This window comes from Chenopodium album, chromosome 23, assembly GCF_948465745.1.
Source record: "Chenopodium album chromosome 23, dcCheAlbu1.1, whole genome shotgun sequence".
Classification (NCBI taxonomy): domain Eukaryota; kingdom Viridiplantae; phylum Streptophyta; class Magnoliopsida; order Caryophyllales; family Amaranthaceae; genus Chenopodium; species Chenopodium album.
Genome location: NC_137856.1, coordinates 35,291,563 through 35,314,578, shown reverse-complemented (window position 1 = coordinate 35,314,578; position 23,016 = coordinate 35,291,563). Strand labels below are relative to the sequence as shown.

Below are 23,016 nucleotides of genomic sequence, written 5' to 3'. Positions count from 1 at the left end.
TTAGAAAAATACTTCGTAATAACTTTAAAATAAAAAAAATATTTGTTGCACGTTATGTGTATCAACTATTTTTTAATAAATATTACACATAATATAAAACAGAGGTAATAATAAGAAGTTGAAGTTAAAGATCGAGATAATCTTTTATACCTTTTGTCCTACTTGAGATATGTAGTCTTGTACCCTTCAAAGTATTAAGATTGGCAACAAAATACTTCTATTTTTTTTAACTTGGAAAAGTCATTCAAATCACAATTTATGTACAGTAGTCAATACACTTAACTACTTTTTTTTTTTTTTTTTTTTTTTTTTTTGACGGGCACTTAACTACTTAAGAGTTAAGACATAGCGAATTAGAAACGTGTTAATTTTTTTATCACTAGAATGTTTGAATTGTATCATTTGAAGTGAAAGGAATATGTAATACTTGTACTTTATATCAATGACTCAATGAGTATTGCTCCAAGGAGAAAAAATGGGTATACAATATCGTAAATAGAACAGGAAGCTAAATATTAAAGTTTTGTTTTCATCTGAACAGCTTGCTTTACTACTTCAAGTGATTTTGCAACATCGTCACAGAGTTGTTGTGGTTCAGGGATCACATTTTTATCAACTGCTAGAACCAAAGTCATCTTATCCATGTAACTCTGAAAATGGACGGTTAAAGCCTGCACCATGTAAAGTTAACTACATCAAATTGAGCACAACATAATTTGACCTAAATACATCACATATACGATCCGTCTTACAAGAATCATCTTACTCGACTACTCATACATACATCCTTTGTATACAAAGTATAACATATGTGGCCAATATTGACAATACTTTGTATATAACTATTATGAGTTTTCTTAACATAGTAAGGAGAGTAAACGTTATTCAAGCTACATACTTGTGGGTGTCCATAAACACTAGGAGCAAGGAAGGTTATGGGATGACCATAGAAGCTTATTTCTTCATTTGGACCGACCACATTTGAGAAGGAAAATGTAGTATTTGATAGAACTCTGTGTGTTATAGCAGCTGCCACCTGTAAAATTATGGAGTAAATATTATTTTCATACAATTAAGAAGTTTTAGTGATTATTATCAAATTGATTGATTTTGAATAGATGCATACCCTTAGGCCTAATATTTTTAGCATAATTTTTGCGCTTATGAATGTGGCAACCGCTTCAAGAGATTGTTTCTTCTTATCAATGGTGGCTTTAGCATTGCGTATGTAATCCAATGGATCTTCTCTTAGCGCGATGTGGAAGGGAACAAGGATGTAACCTATGGAGTTCCCCCATTGCCATTTTCTTGATTTTGGATCATCTATTTCCATTTGTTCTGCTAAATCCTATATACTTAATCATGTTAATGATCATATATACATATGTGAAAATAAAGTCTTTTCAATAAGATTTTGGGCACAAATTAATGTAGAAAATAATTGTTATTGTTATACTCAAACCTCAAGCGTGGGAGTTGGTCTGATATTTACAAGAAGTGTTGATCTGAGACGAATATGCTTTGGCAAATTATCCAATTGCACCGTTTCATTTCCCTTGGACTCACCTGAATGTATATATATAAATATGAACACATGCATTAGCTGTCCTTAGCAATGTAACATTATTATAAAATCATAACATTACAAAATTAAACAATCATGTTGGAAAGATAAAGGACTAACCATACTTCCTATTAAGGTAGCGTGATAGGCCTGCTTCAGTTATACCCAAAACAACATCGTTTATTGTCTGGAAAAAAGCAATACCGTCCCAAATTGTGTAATGACTTAAGATTAATCATACTAATATTAGTCATGCCAAATAAGTTTGAAAGCTAACAATAAGGTCGAAACAAAAGAATACATAAAACGTACCACATTCATGTCGTTCTTCACAAACTTGATGTCATCAAAACTAAGAGTTCTATAAACAAACTTTTTAGGAGCCTTTCCAGTCTCAGAAGAACCTTTCAAATGAGTTTTGGTGTCCCTAAGAAAGACCATTGTGGCCGAAAACATGCATAAATCTATGATAGTGTACCATAACATCTTGAAAGCAAGCAACAACCACATCAAGAAGCCCCATAAACAAAATGAGCTATTTGTTGTGTCATCCACCTCCTTCGTATCTTTTGTAGGAAGTGTAGGCAATGCATTAGGATCAGAGGATTTTCGAGTACAAGCAAGTACGAGGGACATAAGAGAGACACCATCCCCTACGGAATGGTGTATTCTGAATACGGCAATCGAATTAGCATCCTTTGTTTTGATGCTTAGGATGTGGATCTCCCATAATGGCTTGGTTAAGTCCATAGGAGTTTGAGCAAGGTTTGAAACATAGTCTTCAACAAATTGATCTGGTGAGTCCATGTATGAATTTAAACTTGGAACAATAATGTGGTTGTCCACGTCCACCTTGGTTCGGATCCATCCAACCGGTGTACTAGGTTTTTTGGGATCAAATACCTAATTGTCAAGCAAGATGGATTAATTGATGCAAATTCAGATACTAGTTAACCAGTATACATATAAATTAAATTAGTTATTAAAAAAAGACATTACTCCCAATGTCTCAAACTGTCCTACTTTATCAATATACTACAGTCTATAGTGCTTAACTAAAGAATAGATTTGATGCATATATCTTGCTTAAATTTGTAAATGCATATATCTTGCATAAGTTTGTAAATGCACTCAAGTATCGACAATATGCATATTACACTTGGAACAACACACCACCTAATGTCAACTACTCGTATGTCATCATTTGTAGAGTGCACTTTGTACTACCTCCGTTTCATATTATATACAACGATTTGACATAAAATAGAGAGGAAAAATGTCTAATCGTTTCAAATAATATGTGACGGAGATACAAGTAGTAACTATTGTCATACAAGTTTACTACTCTCAAATAATCTAACCGGCTAATCCGAAATTGATCTAAGCGGTATTCTGACCCAAAAAGTAGGTCCTCTATTAGACTACGGTCACCTAGCCCAACAAATGTAGGATCGCGATCAGCCCATTACAATTTAAATGAATTAACATTAAATAAAATTAAAAAAAAAAAAACCTTACTTTGACTAACCCAAGGGTCGAATAGTCTTACCCGCAGCCCAACGCTTTGACTAGCATATTCCATTTAACTAGATTTTTTTATACTGTACAATTCGAACTATTCACGAAGTTTGTTGTGAGTTTATGATTATTCTTCGATTGCTTCCCAGTTCCCACAACTCAACGTAATAAAGCACGTATTCTTCTACTGTACAAGTATATCTTCAATATCAATTAGATTGTTTGATTCAGACTAATATTTAAGATTTGGAATTAAATTTTGTCAAACATTGTTTCCCTTACCACCTCCGTGTCAATAAGTAATTAGTTACGAGTATATTTTTATTGACTATATACTAAAAAAAATTACGCAATTTAAATTTACTCGACTAAAAACCATACTTAAAATTTGATAATTTGAAATCAACACTTACTAAAATAGACCCGGTCTAGTTCAAACTTATTTAGAAGTCCTCTTACACTATATATGATACGTAACCAAATCGTTCAAATGAACCCGACTCAATAACCTCCTCACTTGAAATCTTGAATATGATCCTACCATAACAGACCCGGTTCATAACTCCATACCCAAACCAATAATCTATCCGTTAGCCTGCTTAGCCACCTCTAGAGCACTCGTATAAATTATTGATCTAACTAATCATGCCAGCTATAATGATAAGCTAAAAAAATAAAAAGAAAGAATGTTGACTTCTATATAGTGCTAAAGAACGAGATAAGCAACGTGTAAGCACGAAAAACCAATGATAAGATGAAGAACAATTAAGTTAATATAATATAATGTTACATACCAGTTTGCTAGAGAAACGAGGGTGCTTAACAAAAGTTTGATAAATCCCTTGTTTAATAACTTCAACGTTGATCAACGTCTTACACCCAATCACCGCCACTATGCAGCAGTTCATCTGCGGCGCATGGAACAAACGTGTTGCCGGACTAAGTGGCTCCTCCACCTCCTCCTTCGCCGTCGTCGTCGTCCTAGTTGTGTTGATGGGGTTTAACCACTTAACATATGCCATCTGATTTTAGTTAGTTAGTAGCGTAGAAGATAGGGAGAAAATTATTCAAAGTATCTACTTAGCTTTTTTATTGGGTTTTGATGAAGAGATTTTAGTTGGTAGAGGGGAGACCAGGAGAGTTTTTTCTTTATGAATACAAGTCTTCATACAACATTATCAACAAACAACTATACAAAAGTTGTATTGATTTGAGAGTTTGGGAGAGTTTTCCTCTTTATATACCCCACCTAATTTGGTCGTTATGTTTTTATCCCGCCAACTTTTAAAGGTACTTTGAAAAGATATAATGAAATAAATAATTACTCACTCTATTTTTTTTTATATGCATCACTTTGATAATTGCACTATTCACATATCATGGCTGACTTAATTTTTTCACCTCTAAAAAATGAATAAATGTTATTATATTATATATCATTAGATTCGTCATAATGTCTAGTTTCATAATATAATTTTGTTACAATTTTTATTAATACACAATTAAATATATTTATGGTCAAAGTAGCGTCTCGGCAAATGTGCCGGTCAAACTGATGTATATATTAAAAAAAAAAAACAGAGGGAGTACAATGTGTAATGTATTAGTCTCATTTTAGTATGATCTGTTGTGATATACAGTAAATTTATTTTGTGGTCTGCTTATCATAATATGATCTGGTGTAGTGTAGTACCCTATTGAATTTAGACAAAGTTTTTACATTAATGGATACCAAAAAAGGTACTATCCGTAGCTTATACAGAGTACTCCCTCCGTCCCTAAATTATATTCCTCTTTCTAGCATTTATTCCTCACATAATAGAGAGAAAGAGGAATGTAATTTAGGGACGGAGGGAGTAATACATACTTCGTATTATTTTTCATTAACTCTTCTAATTTAATTGGAAATGTAGTCGTAAGCAGATTTAATCACTTTGAAATTTCAACCACATTTGCCAATTGGCAATTTGCAAAAAGAAAGACATATGTAATACAGCATTAATTTATTATTTTTACTAATCCCCAAAAAAAAAAAAAAAACCAATTGGTATAGTTCTTCAATTACTTTAGGCTTGTAAGTTGTAACTAGAACATAAATACTAAATCTTGAAGATCTTTTTCTTTTGAGCTGCTTTCTTTACAAGTTCAAGTGATTCCGCAATATCATCACAAAGTTGTTGTGGTTCAGGAATCACATTTTGATCAACTGCAATAACCGAAGTCATCTTATCCATATAACTCTGAAATTGGACTGTCAAAGCCTGCACCATGTAGATAAACTACATCAATTAAGCACAAAATAACTTGATCTACATAAGTCGCATGTATGTACTATAAGATCCCAATCGTAAAGGATAGTGAGCATTATGCACGCAAGTTACATACGTGTGGGTGTCCATAAACACTAGGAGCAACGAACGTCATGGGATGACCATAGAAGCTTATTTCTTCCATTGGACCGACCATATTTGAGAAGCATAAGGTAGTGTTGGATAGACCTCTATATGTTATAGCAGCAGCAACCTGTAAAACTATCAAGTAAATATTACTTTCATACAACTAGTAGTTTATAATGTTATAAGCCTAGGTTAATTACTATAAGTTGCATACCCCAAGGCCTAGAAACTTGAGAACAATTTCAGTACATATATATGTGACAATTGCTTCAAGAGAATGTTTCTTCTTGCCAATTGTGGCTTTAGCACTACGTATGTAATCCAATGGATCTTCTCTTAGCGCGATGTGTAAGGGAAGGAAGATGTGGCCTATTGCGTTCCCCCATTCCCACTTTTTCGTATTGGGATCATTTGTTTCCATTTGTTCTGCTAAATCCTGTTGAGTACTCATGTCAATGATCTTAGACAATTTTAAAGCCTTTTTCGAACAAGATTTATTTTGGTTGCAAATAGATGATAGAAATGAGCAATATTGTACTTAAACCTGAAGCTTGGAAGTTGGTCTGATATTGATAGGGATTGATGATCTTATACGAATATGCTTAGGTAAACTATTCTTCTGCACCCTTTCATCTCCTTTGGACTCACCTGAATGTAAGAACGTAGTACTATACATCATAAATTCATTCAATTGAAAAAATATGAACATTACTGATCATGTAAAAAAGTGGGAGACTAACTGTATTTCCTGTTAAGGTAGCGTGATAGGCCTGCCTGAGTTATCCCTAAAACCACATCATTAATCGTCTGAAACAAATCATCAATACCCCCCATTTAGATGTATAACAAACTTAAATTTAATTTAATTATATTAGTAATATCAATTAAGTTCGAAAAAGTATAGACAAAGAAAACGTACCACATTCATGATATTCTTGACAAACTTGATGTCATCAAGGCTTAGAATCCTATAAACAAACTTCTTAGGACACTTTTCTGTTCCAGAAGAGCCTTTAAGATGAGTCTTGGTATCCTTAAGAAAAACTATTGTGGCCAAAAACATGCATACATCTATAAAAGTGTTCCACAACATATTGAAAGCAAACAATAGCCACAAAAAGCAGTCCCATAAACTAAATGAGCTTCTTGTATTAACCAACTTCTTCTTCTTGTTTTCGGTAGGGAGTGTAGGAAATGCATTAGGATCAGAGGTTTTTCGAGTACACGAGAGTACGAGGGACATAACTGAGATACCATCTCCTATGGAATGGTGGGTTCGGAATACAGCAATGGAGTTAGCATCCTTTGTTTTGATGTTGAGGATGTGAATTTCCCATAATGGCTTGGTTAAGTCCATAGGTTTTTGAGCAAGATTTGAAACATAGTCTATAACAAATTCATCTGGTGAGTCCATATTTGAATAATCCAAATTTGGGACTATAATGTGGTTGTTCACGTCCACTTTGGTTCTGATCCATCCAATTGGTCTTCCGGGGTCCTTGACATCAAATATCTATATATTTTAAAAAGACAGAAAATTTAGCCTCATAGGTTATTGTTGAAGCCAATTCAAAGACTTCTAATATGAAGTCTTTGTAACAATTAAAAAAAGAACAGATGAAGTAATATTTACCAGTTTGCTTGAGATACGAGGGTGCTTAACAAGAGTTTGGTTAAGTCCTTCCTTAACAACGTCAACATTGATCGCGGTCTTAAACCCAGCCACCGCTACTATACAGCAATTTAGCCGTGGCACGAGGAACAAACGTGTCGCCAGGCTTAGTGGCTCCTCCACCTCCTCCTTTGCCGTCCTGGTTGTGCTGATGGACTTCAGCCACTGATGTTTCATTTGACTTTAGTTAATAGTGTAGAGATATAAAGTTTCTTTGACTCCATTAATTTTTTGGTGAAAGGGCTTAATGCAACTATACAAAAGTCAAAATGTACTTTGTTGTTTGTACAAAAACCAATGTGACACAATTAAAGCTTAATAATTACTAGTACATAGCTTAAATTCATCAGGGGAAAAACAGAGAAGGAAATGCATACCCATGCAAAGGTAAAGGCTGCCATATCGATTAGCTTACTTTGATCCAAAGTATAAAATGGTATTTTCATTTCTCAAATACTTTGATTTTCAATAGCGCACGATAATGTCTATTTTTTAAAGAACAATAGACAAAAGTTGTACACAACAACTAATTTAATTACTTTAATTTGCCTCTTCTATTTACAGAGTTATTACTTAAATTAGGCATAAATTTGTAGTCACAATTCATGCACCTCTCTATTTGCATGACAAGTAAATTGCATTGTTGCCGGGGTTAGTTATATAATTTTTGAGAAAATTAGGGTTCTATTAACCAAACCTACTCATTTCGTTTTCCGAAATATGTACAGTATTGCGGAGCTTTGATTTGTATATACAAGTAATAGGCATGTTGTTTTATTACGTAGTAGTTAACATTATTAGTGATATACTTTGTACAATATTATACATACTTCGTCTTTGTTATAAGCCATGTTACAAAGTATAGTTCATTTTTTCGAACATTGTGCCTTATAGGATGGAGTTTAGTCGTTTTAAAACGAGGCGGCTAGAGAGTGGCAGCATTTTTGTAGCATCAATATCCTATTTTTCATGAGTGGTAAGATTGCTGCTTAGTAGATGTGATGCAACTTTAATATAGTAGGCAAACTCAGTTATCAAAGTCTGTAAAAACATCCAGCTTTGAATAATAGTGCACCTTAAAATACAGAAACAAATGACCATATGCCTCATAAAAAATACAACCTTAATATTAACCAAGTTCTACTTTACAAACAAACCAGTTAACAAACCACTTAACATTAAGCACAGAAATTAAAGTTATGCTCTTTATTCTCTGAAGTCATTATCTTCAATGTCAATTCAACAATCTCTGCTTCAACTCTAAATTTCCAATTGCTTTCGATATAGCTACGCTTTCCTGATACACAACAGCTATATCAGCTGCAGATTATTACAGGAAGCTATACTTTCTAGCAGCAACAAAGATAAATGAGAAGCTGATAGTACCTACCTGTCTTATGCTTTACTCTTTAGGTATCTCAGCAAAAGCCAAAGGGGTAATCAGGCTCGGAGTATACCTCAAGACGCGAGTGCTGCCTTGTTCTCCAAACGTGACAAGCCGAGTATACTTTTTAGGCGAAGAGTTTAGATCAATCAGTCCTAGTTCCTGATCACCTAACTGAATGAAAAACTTACCAGTCAAAGTGAATCCAACCACATCACAACAAGAGCTTAGATTCATGTCCCTATAAAGTCCAATGTACTCAATCTGTCCACTTTGCTTCAAAATTGATATGCTCACATCACCTGCACTTGTAAAGCGGCCCATGGCCAAGGACCCTCCCATACAACCTAGGAAGCGAAAGCCACTTAAGTACGAGTCACCAGGAATCAGACCGCGGATTTCATCAAACCTTTCATGGACTAGATCAAAACCCAAAATGCATTGTTTCTCACCACGCCCTCGCTCATACATGATCCAATATAGAGTCTCATTGACCAAAACTCCAGCCATACTAGGCCTCCCATTTAGGGAATACCCATGAAGCCTCTCATCATGAATTTGCTTCCAATTTCGACTTCTCAATGAGAAAACATGAGCCACAATAACTCCGCTTTCTTCGGCCTCACTTATTCTAACAATCTTATAATCATCACTCGAATGTACATACCCGAACCCCCAAGTGAAATTTCGAAAACCTTCCAATAAAGGGTATGAAAACTTAGCCCATTGGTGTATAACAGGATTCCAAATAATCAAATAACCCAACATAGAACACAAGCACACTAACCCATTACATGATCCTACAAGAATAATCTCATCTTTCGATGACAAACCATCAAAATCAATGTTTAACTTAAACAAACCCTTTTCACAATTAGTACCGAATTCTCCCTTATCATCATCAAAAGAATATAAAAAATAATTATTTCCAGAACAAATAAGAACACAATTTACAAGAGATGAAGGGTGTTTAAATGAAGATAATTTGAAATAAGCATTACCAAAAATTGAAGAGGAAATAGAAGAATACCATTGTTTAGAAATTGACTTATATTGAAATACAGATTTGATAGGCAACCTTGTAACAATATCATGTACTATAAGATCATGAGGGAGGTCCATTTTTTGAAAAATTGTAACATCATTTATTTCATCAATATAATTTTCTAAATTTTGCTGCATTTCTATTAGCTCCTCCCTCATTACTTCCATTGGCAGCTACATGAACATGCTCCACTATTTGTCTCACTTTTAACTCAAAGATTCACTTTCTCTCTCCGTTATCTTGTGCAACTTGTCCACTAGATAGATTAAATATTTTATCCTAGTTCATATTCAGGATTTTTGTTATGTGCTTGAAATTTTAAATTGTAAGTCATAAAGGTTCCATGATTTGTTCTAGATACAATGAACAAATTTTCGTGTGTTGACATAATGACATAAATGGATTATACTTGATAGTATAAGTAAATTGCATACACGATGATTTCTTAAAATTATTTTGCACGATTAAAAAAAGATAAACGCTCTATTACCTTTAATAAGTTAAAAACTTGGATTAGCGGTAAATGTTTAATATTACCCACTTTTGTTTAGATGAAAAAACCAATTGACTATACTTATATTGTCATACCTCATATGTAGTCATACACAAAGTTGTTAAAAATTGACTCAACTAAACAATGTGTGATTTTAGTGATCTATAACATGAACCTAACTTGATGTCAATTGACAATTGATTTAACTCAATACTCTATAATTCGACCCTAAACCTGCATGCATGCATCTGAGTTGATAATAAGTTAATAACAAACGACTAATTTGACAACCAACAATGATTGGAACACAACTTGATAAGAACCTGAAACCAATTATAACTCGATACAACTTGTCCTTGACCTGATCCGCGGTGACACCTAATTGATTCCACTCCAACCACTATTAATCTAACTAGCCATCGACTTGATATAAAATTAACTTGCAAGTGGTTGACCTATCCTTTTTCTTTTTTTTTTTTTAAAAAAAAAAACTTGGCCCAAAATAAACGAGTGAACTCACGGTAACATTAACATCAGGAATTGAGCTCAATATGTTTACAATCTTTGCATTGACAAAAATATAAAATTGACTTAATATTACACGTAGAATTACTTTATAAATTTTTTAGTCTCATTCTTGGTTTAACAACATATTAATACAAGCTTGACCCGATTGTGATACAAGCAATTTAGTCTACTTGTTACGAGTCTTATGACTCAATATTGATCTCAATATTCCACCCATATTTGACCCTAACCTAAATGTGACTAGATTGAAGTCTATAACTCGAATCAAACCCAAATTTATCTGAGACTATATTGGCCCGACATAATTTAATTCAAAACCCGACCCGAACTTCACTTAAATGCTCAACTATACCCGTTTGGCCGTATTGATTGCTCGGATCAATCTATCTTTGATTCTTTGATAACGTCTAGTGACTAGACAAAATTTCAAACACATAAGATGACACTTTGATAGGAGTACTCGACAAAATTGAAAATCAAGAGAGCGGCAAAAATTCAAAAACTCCATTACTTTACTCCATAGTTAACGGATATCCCTCAATCACCCCCAAAATCGCAGGATTTCGCAAACCCTAACTCAAATTTCTGCAATTACGATCGCATTACAACTAATTTTCAACTTTAAGCTTATCGATTTCAAGCATATTCATCAAATTGCGTCAACAATCGGAAGAAATGGGCGTCGAAAACTATCATGTGATTGAGCTTGTTGGTGAAGGTTCTTTTGGGAAAGTTTACAAGGGAAGAAGAAAATACTCTGGCCAGGTAATTTTTGAAATTTGGGTGAACTTTTGTAGTTTGATTTTTTGATTTTAGGGTTTATACATTTTTATCGGCAGATTGATTATTGATGTGGGTTTGTAAAATTGCAGACTGTTGCTATGAAATTTATAATGAAACATGGGAAGAGTGATAAAGATCTTCATAATCTTCGGCAGGAAATTGAGGTGATTTTTGAATTTTATTTTGTTATTATAATTACACTAAACATGGCAGTTTTTTGTATACATGTATAATTTGTGCCTTGGATTTTGATTTTTGAAGTGTAAGTTCAATTACAGTTGGATTTTCTCAATTAGTGTAATTTTGAGTCATCATATGTATATGGTTGATCTAAAAATGGAAATACGAAAGTAAAAGTGCTATGCAAATGATGAAGATAATTATATATTTTGGAGTATATATTTAGAGATGAAATTATATGACATAATAGAACTGACTCTTGTTTTTTGTGAATTCCAGATACTCAGAAAGCTTAAACATGAGAATATTATAGAAATGCTCGACTCGTTCGAGACTGCACAAGAATTCTGTGTAGTCACAGAATTTGCTCAGGTATTTTTCTCCTCCCTTTTTCGTACTTCTGAAAGGCAAATTGCAAGTGCATGTCATTGCCACAGTTGTCTATAAGAAATTAAGAATAGCGTTCGACATAAAATAATTCGGGTACCTTGATGCACGGATTGAAGTTTTAATGGTTCTCTTTCATACTGCACAAGTATGCTAAATGTCTCTACTACATGTGTTTCTGTAGAACTTCGTATATTTTGTGTGATGGATTTCATATTTTATTGTCTAGGGCGAACTCTTTGAGGTTCTTGAGGATGATAAGTGCCTGCCTGAAGAGCAAGTTCAAGCAATTGCAAAGCAGTTGGTACAAATTCATTACTTAGTTTATTCATTACTTTTCTCTTCATTCAAAGTGGCTCTCAGCTTCTATTTCGATTTTTCCCTAAAGCTTAGAACTGAAGTACCCTGTGATGTTTGATAGATTTCTGCCTGAAGTGAATGGATAGGTTTATGATTGTTTTTGCTGGTCAAATATTCAGGTGAGAGCACTGCATTACTTGCATTCCAACCGAATTATTCACCGGGACATGAAGCCGCAAAATATTCTTATTGGTTCAGGCTCCATTGTTAAGGTTAGGTATTCAGGAGCCATCTGTTTACTTCACTTTTTGTCTGACATTTATTTTTGGCTCTTTGTCTATTTATAATTTCTACCCTCTTTTTCTTTTGGTAATAGTTTATATTTATTGTTGAAGAAACATTATTTTCTGAGCTTTTCATAGTTTACATAGCCTAATGGGTATGACTATAACTCCATAATTGTCAAAGATGGAGACAAAGATTTACTATTTTCTCATAATGTACTTGTTTGGGATGTCTCAGTAATTTCCTGGGCTTTTATTGTCATTGCATTTCATGTTAAAGGTCAATTGAAAACAATTTATAATTTTATTACCTGTAAGCACAGGGGTAAGACTTCAGACGTCTAGTCCCCTTACCCTGCTGAGGGTGATCAATTTTGTTTAGGCCATTGGTTAACATTTGATGTTCACTAATGACTGTATTGCCATTTTCCTTTCGGAACTTTGCATTATCTTATATTTTTTCATCTTTACTTCAGCTTTGTGATTTTGGATTTGCTCGTGCCATGTCAATGAACACTGTTGTACTTCGCTCCATCAAAGGTCAGCTTTTGTGATTTGTTTGCTTTGCTAGTAATCTAATTTCCAAGTTCACTATGGTTGATGCAAATACTTTTTTCTTGTATTTCTGTGGACTTAATTTCTGTTTATGCTCTTCAGATGATTTTCTTTTACATTGTCAAACCCCTTGTTAACTCTCCATCAGGTCCAAAGAATGCAAAAAGAAAAGGAGTTATAGAAGTTGGTCTTTTATCCACAAATTATTTTACTGTTAATTCTTTTACTCACCTTGCATCTGACTGTTTCAGGTACTCCATTGTACATGGCTCCTGAGCTTGTTCGCGAACAGCCATACAATCACACTGCTGACTTGTGGTCTCTTGGAGTGATTTTGTGCGTACCTCGACGTTAATTTGCTGTAATTTTGTGCATACTCAATTTACCTCAACCCTCGAATGATGTTATTGGCATACAGCCTACCTTAAAATTATGTGTAGGAATAAGTTGATCAAACTTGAGTATACTAACTTGCCAGTGCACCAGGTATGAACTTTTTGTAGGCCAACCTCCATTTTATACCAACTCAGTGTATGCGCTTATACGGCACATAATCAAGGTACATTTATAAACAGCTGATGCTATCAGAGATATAAAATTACAGCCCTGCAGAAACATGAGTTTATATCCTTATATTTGCAGGACCCAGTTAAATATCCAGAAAATATGAGTCCAGAATTTAAAAGCTTCTTGAAAGGATTACTTAATAAGGTCATTTACATCCTCATTTTCTTTTCTTCTTAGTCCTCTGAATAATCAGACTGGAACATATGCTGATTTTTTTTCTATTTAATAATCTTGGGAATCAGGTCCCACAACAAAGGCTCTCTTGGCCTGGCCTTCTTGAGCACCCATTTATTAAAGATTCTTCAGCTGACTTGGAGACTAGGGTATGATAGTCTTATTTTGCTTGTGGAGGAATTCAAGTAATTTTAGCACAAATTAATATAGGTCTTCTTTTGATTATTCCTCAGGAGTTGCATTCTTCTACAAACCTGTCAACGGGGTGCGTAGCTTCTCGGAAAGGCGAAGCTCCAAATATTCCCCTGCCAGTACGCTCTAACACGATCACTCCTGAAAGTAAGGCCTTATTATTCATCATGTTCACCAATCTGCTACCATTAGCTTATTGTTAGTCTGTTAGCCAATCCTGGTGTTCTTAAGTTTATTAATTGTTATTGCCACAGGTATAAATAACACTCCTTGTGCTTCTGATAACGAAAAATCATCAGGCCTTCGTGATGAACAACCAAATGAGTCCGACATGGCTTTGACAGAGCCATCTCTTGAGCCTACAGGTTACTATAATCTTATCATACTATGCTAGAGTTCTGTTGTCCTATTGACAAAATTTAATCTGAATTCATTTTAATTATTTTTTAGCTGCTGATGCATATAATATGAATGGGATCTCTTTGGTCATATGAGCACCTTACGTCTGTTATTTTGAATCTATTACCTGTTGCCTCATAATTCAATTTTGACTGAAAAGATAATATTTGATAAGTCAGTTGAGTTTCGTTTTGGTGGAAACACATTGTTCCAGTGTTCAAGTGACTTGGATCAATGGTGGTTACATCTGTTCAAATCTTTTAATCTTATGGAAGACAATTTGCAACATTCAAATCTATGTCTTCTTGAGTTCTCGTAAATATCATTCTTTACCAATTTTATTTAAAGGAATTATACACTTGTAAATCTGTTATATTTAATACACATACACTGAACATGTATACTGCAGCATTAACTTGCTGCTACTCTTTATATCTATTTTGAATATTTTCTGTTTTACAGTAACTGCCATTATTATTACTTGTAGCTATCTATTATGCTCACTTATGTAGTACATGAACCCTTTATATAGGCAGTCAAACAGTAGATAGACTGGAAAACAGTTCTCGCACTGTCAAAGGTGCAAAAGTGATAGGCCAAAAAAAGGAGGCCCTGGCACTCATTCTGGAACCATTTAAAAGCTTTTCAAAAGGAATGGGGAACTCTATCAGGTAAAGGAATGTTTGACCTCTTTGCTGTAGTCATAGCTTCAATTTGATGGTATATGTTTGTTGGACCAAAGTTTGGTCTAGTTTATTTTATAATCTTTATACAAGGTTTATATGATTAGTAGTTATCTGATTTTTTTTAATAATATTTTTCATTTTGTTTTATGTTTCACATGTGATTGCGTCAATAGCATTAGTTGTAATTATAAAATATTTTTATTAGTAGTAATGACGATTTTTTTTTTTTTTTTTTCTCTACTTTTTATCAAAAAATAATATATAAGTAGCTTCAAGCCTTCAACATCTTGAACATCAGAATAACAACATGCCTTAGTGGGAATGCCACTGCTAAAAAAACTGTTTCTTGCGGGACATGGTTTTATGCAATATAACAATGAATTCTGTTTTCTAACTTTGGCAGGAAGGAAGACATTTTGAATTTGAATCAGTCACTGAGAATACTTTCAAACTTAGTTGCAGCAGATGCTATCACACATACCAGTCGTGATGAAATAATTTTTGAGCTTCTTGGGCTGACTTCTGCTTTTCTTAGCCAAAAAAAGATTGATGCTTATGATTTGATTGCTAAGGTATGTTTTTGTTGTTTCTTTATTGGAACAAGACACCAACATCAACAAAAGAGTATTAACAGCTCCTCTTCTCAGAAATGAAATGTTCTAAATGTCCTGAAAAGTTTCTTCCATCGAAGTGTTAAACCATTTGCATCTATATGTACCAAATACCAATTCACCTTTTGTCTCTAATTATATGTTGAATGTTTTTGTTATATGCATCATTGTAAGTGGACATTGTTGGAAATACCAATGAGTATTCTGAAATATTATGTATTCTTATGTGCTTTTGTGCATTCTTATGTGCAACTGTGCACATATTCAGTTTGATGGCTTGCTTTCTAGGCCCTGCTTCCATACCACTCATGGGAAGAACATAATAATTACAGGCCCAAAAGCACATACTTAATTGACTAGTGATTTTCTTTTGATTTTGGAAGTCATTTATTTCTGCCATATTTGACATCTGAAAAAATCATTAGCTGTGATTTGAAATCTCATTTTTTGTAAAAGTATATGTTCTTGCATCTCATCAGATATAGAGACCTCTCTCTCCCCACTCTATTTTCATGTGCAGAATTCCATAATTGATGAATGCTTCCTGTCTGTGCAGAGTTTCTTGATTATTAGAAGATTAATTGATGGTGGTGGGGATAGCTTTGGAAGCTCATGTTTTACCCAGTGGGTTGTGCTTGTTGAATTGTTTTTAAAGGTAGTCTTCAAATTTCTAGCAGGGTTTTTACTGTTTTAGACATCTCATTGATGCAATAACTTGTGTATAGTTTACATATAAGCATTGCATTTGATACCAATCGTTTTAAAAAATTAATGCATGGGATAATTTGTTTACATTTTAGCTTAATGATGGATTTGCACTCTATACTTGTGAGATTATAACATCTATAAGAAAGATGGTTTCCCATTTCGAAGCCACTTGTGTATTTATGTTTCAAGTTTTTTATACCGAAGAACATTGGCCGACAGGTGTTTTGGTGTTGTGCTTCAGTCATACTACCTCTGTGTTTATTAGTTGACACATTTCTATTATCATACTTGCCAACGCACTATTTTAACGATTAATATCTCTAAATATTGCTATTTTAAAATTATAAAAAAGTGGATATCAATAAATATACATTGAGACGATTCAAACAAGGTCCCTCATGACTATGTTTTATTGTAGCTATAAATCACAAAAGCTAGTCAAAGTATAATTTGTGAATAGTGCAAGAGTCAAATGGTGTCAACTTAAAAAAACGGAGGAAGTAGTAAATTGTGTTAGATACTGGAGCAACTACTTATTTGATTCACCCCAAGACCACAATATAGGATACAAAATAATAATAGTGCCTTCAATGTCATTAATACATTATAATAGTGACACTGGAAAATATTTATGGATTTATTTAAAATTTTATTTTTGGAGAGGGGAGGGAGAGGGGTATTCTATGCTGGAAGATTTGTCTTAGCTTCTCTGTAAAAGCTAATTGGCTTAGGTTGGTAGTGCTTATTCGGTATAGATGTTAGGTCTATTCTCATATGCTGTCATATTCTCAATCAAGTGCTTATAAATTAGTAAGAAATTTACATATTCTCTTTTTCTTAGTTCTCATTATTACGATTGAACTTGTTTATCAAGTTTTCATTTGAATAATTTCTTGCAACCTTATGAGGTAAGTTTATTGATCTGTCAAAATAATGTCGCCCTCTTTTGTTGGCAAGGTTATAGAATATGTCTTTATGCTTGATATGTTGCCGTTTAAGAAGTGGAGTTACTTTAAAGAATTTTGTAGTAAATTGTTTTGTGCTAGTCCATCTTATTCTATGCAGGTACTTCAGTTAACTGAAAGTGAGTTTTCAAATCTGAAATTTTTTCTTGACAGGTTGTTAGTAGCTTTGAAGATTCGAGTGGTAGAGTTCTATATGAATCTACCTCCTCTATTGCAGTCATGTTGAATCAAGTTACTTCGGCTATCAAAACATTTTCTCCTTCTGGACCTTCTAAAGCTATTGATATATTGAAGCAAATTCTTGATCATGCCAAAACAAGTGGTTTGGTTGATCACCTTTGTGTGTGCTTAGCAGCTTCAGGAACAAGTATGATTTCAGGTTCCGCTAATTTGTCACGTGTTGCTGCAGAAGGGTGCAGAGCTCTTTGGTTTTTAATTAATGCATTGGAGAGTTTGTCCCTCAAAGACAAATCCGGGACATTTCCACTCACTTCTTTGCGCAGCCATTCATTAGTCCGACTTGATATCCAAGAGAACGACAGGTCTCCAGATGTTGGAACTGACTGTGAGAAGGTTCTTGATGCTGTTACGAGAGCATTTCTAGATTCCAAACCAGTTCAATGTGCTATATTGTACTGCCTTCGTCAGCGTAATGAAGCCGTGCTCTTTGCTGGTATCCAGGTTTGATATTAGCCTTTGCTTCATTATTCTTTCTTTCATCATTTAGGTGAACTGTGAGTTTATTGCTGATAACAAAGTTTCCCTTTTTTCCAGCTTCTACTGAGGTGTTCTATGCGCAGTGGATCAGTTCCGAGTGTGCTTTGTTGTCTTCCCAGTATTTTGCCTGACACAAATGAGGTAAGTGGTGGAGGAGATCACACACTTGTTTCTGAGATATTCTCCATAATCTCTCTTTGTGGAACATCCTTGAACAAAAACTCACAAAGTAGTGAAGCTAATGGCTCAAAGTGTAAATTAGCTAATCCTCATGGGCTTGCTTTACATTCATGTTTGCTGCTTTCTACGATAGCTCAATCTTTCAAGTCACGTGGGATAAGACCCTCAGCAACTATTCTGACTTCTTCTTCAAAGAAACAGCAGGCAAGGCTTTCATCAATTGCTCAACTTTTTTCTTGTGATGATGGAGTTCCATCTTCTTTTCACCCTCATTGTGCATCAGCCATGCTAGCCTATGCATCTATTTTATCTCTTGGATTTGGAACTTCAGCTGAGTCTTCATTATTGGATATTGCAATGCCATTTATCCCTCGAACTGCTACTCTTTGTGACCTTCTAAAAATGAATTATAGAGTTGAGCATGAGGGCAACTGCAATGCCAAATATACGCTTTCTCATTGGCATGGGCTGAGGGATGGATATGTTGGCTTGCTTGAATGTAGATTAAAATTGGGAGGACCTTTAGCTGTCCAACAATTTTGTGCTAGTGGACTCCCACAACTTCTTATAGATTTTCTGGGCAACAATCCTGTCGTCGATTCTCATGCAGCAGATTGTGATCGAGTTGGGCTATCTCCTATTGGAGTTCTGTGGGCTATTTCTTGCCTAAGTCATTGCCTTCCAGGTGGCTCTGCAACTTTTCGACAGATATTACTGCAGAATGAACATGTTGAATGCATTCGCGACTTGGTTTCTGATGCTCATCTGAAGCTCCTTAAAACTTGGGCGGGGCCTGGTGGGGGAAAGAGTGGATTGAGGGATATCATAAATGCAGTGATAGAATTATTGGCCTTTCCTTTTGTTGCTGTTCAAAGTGCTGCTGGTTTGCCATCGACCACTGCTTCCATGAGCAGTGGGCATCTCCTTAATCTAGGCTCACCTGGTGCGAAAGTAAGCAGCAAAGACTCAGAGATTATGAAAGCAATCAAGGAAAACATGGAAAAGTACATAAGGATTCTTTTAGAGGTTAGATAGTCTTTTACCTTTTCTTTTTCTTAAATGTGCGGCTGTTTGTCCCTTTTTTTTTTTTTTTTTCCCTGAACGTTAGTTTGTGAGTTACCTTCTTTGGTGAATTGCCGCAGATGCAAACTTATGGTTCTTGTTTGATAATCTATATGTCAATGTTTCCATTCTGCATGGTCTGAACTGAGAATGAAAATGAATGACTTGTCTTTTTGTAGGAAGAATACTTATCACGCTCATGTACATGAAATGAGTTATATGTGGCTTTATTGCTGTTCTCCATGAACTCATTGCACATTGCAGTACATGGAGTGCATTAGTAGATAAAGTATACATGAATGTATCTCTTTGACTCTTTCACTGTTGCACATGCATGGGTAATGAGTTATATGTTGTTTAGCTGCTGTCTATGTATCTTTCACAGTATTGCTAGAAATAAGCATCAAGTATGAAGTATATCATATCAAAGCAACTTCTTGAAAGCTTTGCCAATTTACCTTCTTTGGCTTCTATGCTTTCCCTTAACTTTTTCATATTTTTTTTCTCTCTTCCTGGTTGCAGGCAGGGATACCTATTATAATTTTGCGATGTGCTGATGGTTTGGAGTTGAAGGACTTGCAAAGACCAGTGGCGTTTCTTGCAAAAATGACCAGCCATAAACCATTAGCCATTCATCTTGTGGGGAAGGGGATGTTAGAAGCTTCCAGAATAAGAAGATTGTTTGATGGTTCATGTCCTAAAGGGGTCATCCTGGATGTTCTCATGATAGTTTCTGAACTAGCACGCATGGACAAGGTTAGCTCTTTTACAAAATCAGATTCTTGTATTTATTATTTTTATTGTGGTTTATTTGAAGAATTATTCTGGTATTGGGTTTCAGTTCTACAGCTTCTATTCATAAATATCAAATTCCAGCCTGTAGATTGTTGTGTAAGTGTAGAACCAGTATTTTAGAAAGCGCAAATGTTCACCTGAGATACTAGGCTCTGTCAACTTGACATGCTAGAGGATTAACAACTTCATGGCTCTTGAGACTAGATCAAGCGATTCTACTAAATTGCATTGAATGTATCTAAAGGTTCTTGAGGATATCTTCTGAGACCTAGTCATGTTACTTTTTCTTTTTTTTTTTTTTGTTTACTAAGAGTTCATGGCCTCATGGGTTCTGTTGCTGTCATATGATAATTTTTTTAAATAAAACATCTGTCTTACTATCTCCACAATCTGCGGGATGGTGTCATAAGACTCATAACTATTTTATTTGTGTCTTTTGAATATGGAATATGTGCCTGGGGCCTAGCTTTCCCTTGTGCTCAGGCTCCCCAACATTATTTCCTGAGTAAATGTCTTCTGGAACACACTTGACTGCCTTATATGTCAACTGACATAATGCCTTCATTCAAAGCATAACTATTACTCTTCGGGGCCTTTTGGGCTATAGAATACAAATCTGCACACTAAACTAAAAGATGAGAAATTTCCTTTCCTAACTAAAAAACTAGTAGTTGTTTTGTTAAGAAATGATTGTTTGAAGCTCTCACCATCCCTCTTAAGTCTTAAATGAATGCATAGATGACAGCTTAAGACTGTCCTTATCTGTTGAAAAAAGAAATAACATATAGTCTGGATTCAAATCTTGTGTTGTGTATGCTTTGCAGGGTTTCTATGAATACATCTACAAGGCAAACATTTTGACACGTTTAAAGGAGTTCCTCACTTCTGAAGATTCTGATTTATGTGCAAAGGCTTGCAGTGCTTTAGGAAATATGTGTCGATATAGCTCTTACTTTTATGATTCACTGGTAGGTTGTAGACTGAAACTTGCCCCTTCTAGTATTTATATCTTTGTCAATCAATCCTTATGCCAACAGGGTTTTCCTTCCTAGCTAAATGATTTGTGATGGCATGATTTTCTTCCTGGCATTCTTTAATTAATAGTTTATTCCATGTGTTAGTGTGTGTTTCCTGATTGTTTGATGTTTAGGCAAGGCATGGTATCATCAGTCTACTCATCGATCGATGTGCTGACCAAGACAAGCGTACCAGGAAATTTGCCTGTTTTGCTGTAAGTTTTGTCCGTTTCAACTATTATTGTGCTTTACATAGCTGCTGCCACTAGTGTACATTTACTTTTGACTACCATCTTTGTATTGTCTGAATTCTACGATATGAATGTTACATTTTTTGTTTCAGATTGGAAATGCAGCTTACCATAACAATATGTTGTACGAAGGACTTAGAAGTTCCATACCTCAACTAACGAATCTGCTGCTTTCTCCTGAGGAGGATAAAACAAAAGCTAATGCTGCTGGTGCTCTTAGCAATCTCATTCGCAATTCCAATGAACTCTGCGAAGACATTGTGTCTAATGGTGCTATACAGGTTTGGTTCATTACATTTTAATAATAATATGCTTGCTTTAAGGTTGTTCTTGGTTATTCTATCTGCAATTGTTGGTCTGGGTCTGGTTGAGGAGTGGGATTTAAGAGGAAAGAATGACACTGGTCGAATCTCATTGCCCCATTTTGTTTTTAACAAATTTCTTTATTATACGTGCAGAATGTATTCTTCCATAGCTAATACTGTTATAATGTCTTTTTGTTTTTTAGTAAATGTCTGTAAAATCTTAATGGTATATAAAATGGCAGGCTCTATTGTTGTGGTATTTTATAGAAATGAATAATATGAAATTAGAAAAGTTGATTGAGAGGATATGATGAAGAGTAGAGGAAGTAAACTTCGAACTTTTTTCACTGTTTGGTGTCTCAGACTTCACTGTTTCTCAATTGAATAAGGTTGGAGAAAAAATTACAGGTTTAGTTGTGTTAAAAAAGTTTCCTGTACTATTTAGCCATAAAAATAGTGTCATATCAAAATTCCATTATTATCAATATGAAACAAATAGACTTATTGCATTTCTGTTTTAAATAGTTATTTTCACTTTCATATCTGCTTACAATTCTGCAGGCTTTACTTAAGGTGGTCTCAGAGTTCTCTACAGTAGCCCTGAATCCTCCCAGAAGGGATGCTGTGAATGAGTCTCCTCTGAAAATTGTTCTCTTTGCTCTGGCAAAAATGTGTGCGCACTCACCTTGTAGGCAGTGCATTCGTTCTTCAGAGTTGTTTCCTGTGGTAGCACAACTTCGTCAATCACCTGAAGATTCTATAAGCAAGTATGCATCCTTAATTTACGATAAAGCCAATGGAGTTTGAACCCTGACTTATAAATAGGACTTACGTGCCCGTGAAGTGGCATATCAATCAACAACAATCGGAGGTTCATCCTGATAAAATTGGTGCCAGCAACAAGATGCGATGTAGCTTTGGACAGAATTATGAGATAAAATGTAAAGGACTCCGGATGAGGTTTCCTTGTATCAGAGTGGCATGCCACTCTAATCATTGTACATATGCTTTTTGGTAATATATATGAAGATCACCATAATGTTATTTTTTAGCATCACTAATCTATAATGCATTCAAAAACTCTCATAGATTGAAATACGTGGCCTAGATGATAATTTTCTGTATAAAAAAGTTGCAACTTCAACGTCTATTAAAATACCAGCTGCTTTCACTCAAGGAGAGTAAGATAAAAGCAAATGCTGCAGCTGCTCTAGAATAACTGTACAAGTCGAGGGCTTGTCATTCATTCTGCTGGTTTCCGAAACTGTATTACTATTACAGGACTTTGGTTTTCCAGTG

At 34.6% G+C, this 23,016-nt stretch overlaps 3 protein-coding genes and 1 pseudogene across 3 annotated transcripts; 1 reads left to right on the top strand and 3 right to left on the bottom strand.

The window, feature by feature from the left end:
- Positions 1-434: 434 nt before the first annotated feature.
- LOC145607486 (wax ester synthase/diacylglycerol acyltransferase 5-like) lies at positions 435-4,104 on the bottom strand (annotated as a pseudogene).
- A 1,077-nt stretch (positions 4,105-5,181) lies between these two features.
- LOC145607484 (wax ester synthase/diacylglycerol acyltransferase 11-like) lies at positions 5,182-7,327 on the bottom strand. Its single transcript, XM_081663122.1, has 7 exons — positions 7,112-7,327; positions 6,398-6,991; positions 6,219-6,285; positions 6,023-6,126; positions 5,693-5,914; positions 5,468-5,605; positions 5,182-5,343 (listed from the first exon to the last, which is right to left on the bottom strand). The coding sequence occupies exons 1-7, from the start codon at positions 7,325-7,327 to the stop codon at positions 5,182-5,184; spliced, it is 1,503 nt and encodes a 500-aa protein (XP_081519248.1).
- Positions 7,328-8,257: 930 nt separating this feature from the next.
- Positions 8,258-9,726, bottom strand: LOC145609405 (F-box/kelch-repeat protein At3g23880-like). Its single transcript, XM_081664902.1, has 2 exons — positions 8,541-9,726; positions 8,258-8,447 (listed from the first exon to the last, which is right to left on the bottom strand). The coding sequence occupies exon 1, from the start codon at positions 9,714-9,716 to the stop codon at positions 8,553-8,555; it is 1,164 nt and encodes a 387-aa protein (XP_081521028.1). The 5' UTR covers positions 9,717-9,726; the 3' UTR covers positions 8,258-8,447; positions 8,541-8,552.
- A 1,325-nt stretch (positions 9,727-11,051) lies between these two features.
- On the top strand, positions 11,052-22,904 carry LOC145607888 (serine/threonine-protein kinase TIO-like). The gene is made up of 22 exons (XM_081663483.1): positions 11,052-11,365; positions 11,473-11,547; positions 11,843-11,935; positions 12,180-12,254; positions 12,430-12,522; positions 13,011-13,074; positions 13,341-13,425; positions 13,576-13,648; positions 13,732-13,800; positions 13,899-13,979; positions 14,064-14,169; positions 14,277-14,387; positions 14,954-15,092; positions 15,511-15,679; positions 16,275-16,373; positions 17,545-18,072; positions 18,166-19,314; positions 19,873-20,106; positions 20,970-21,113; positions 21,296-21,376; positions 21,505-21,693; positions 22,279-22,904. Exons 1-22 carry the CDS (start codon positions 11,276-11,278, stop codon positions 22,522-22,524), a joined length of 3,993 nt encoding a protein of 1,330 aa, XP_081519609.1. The 5' UTR covers positions 11,052-11,275; the 3' UTR covers positions 22,525-22,904.
- The last annotated feature ends 112 nt before the right edge of the window (positions 22,905-23,016 follow it).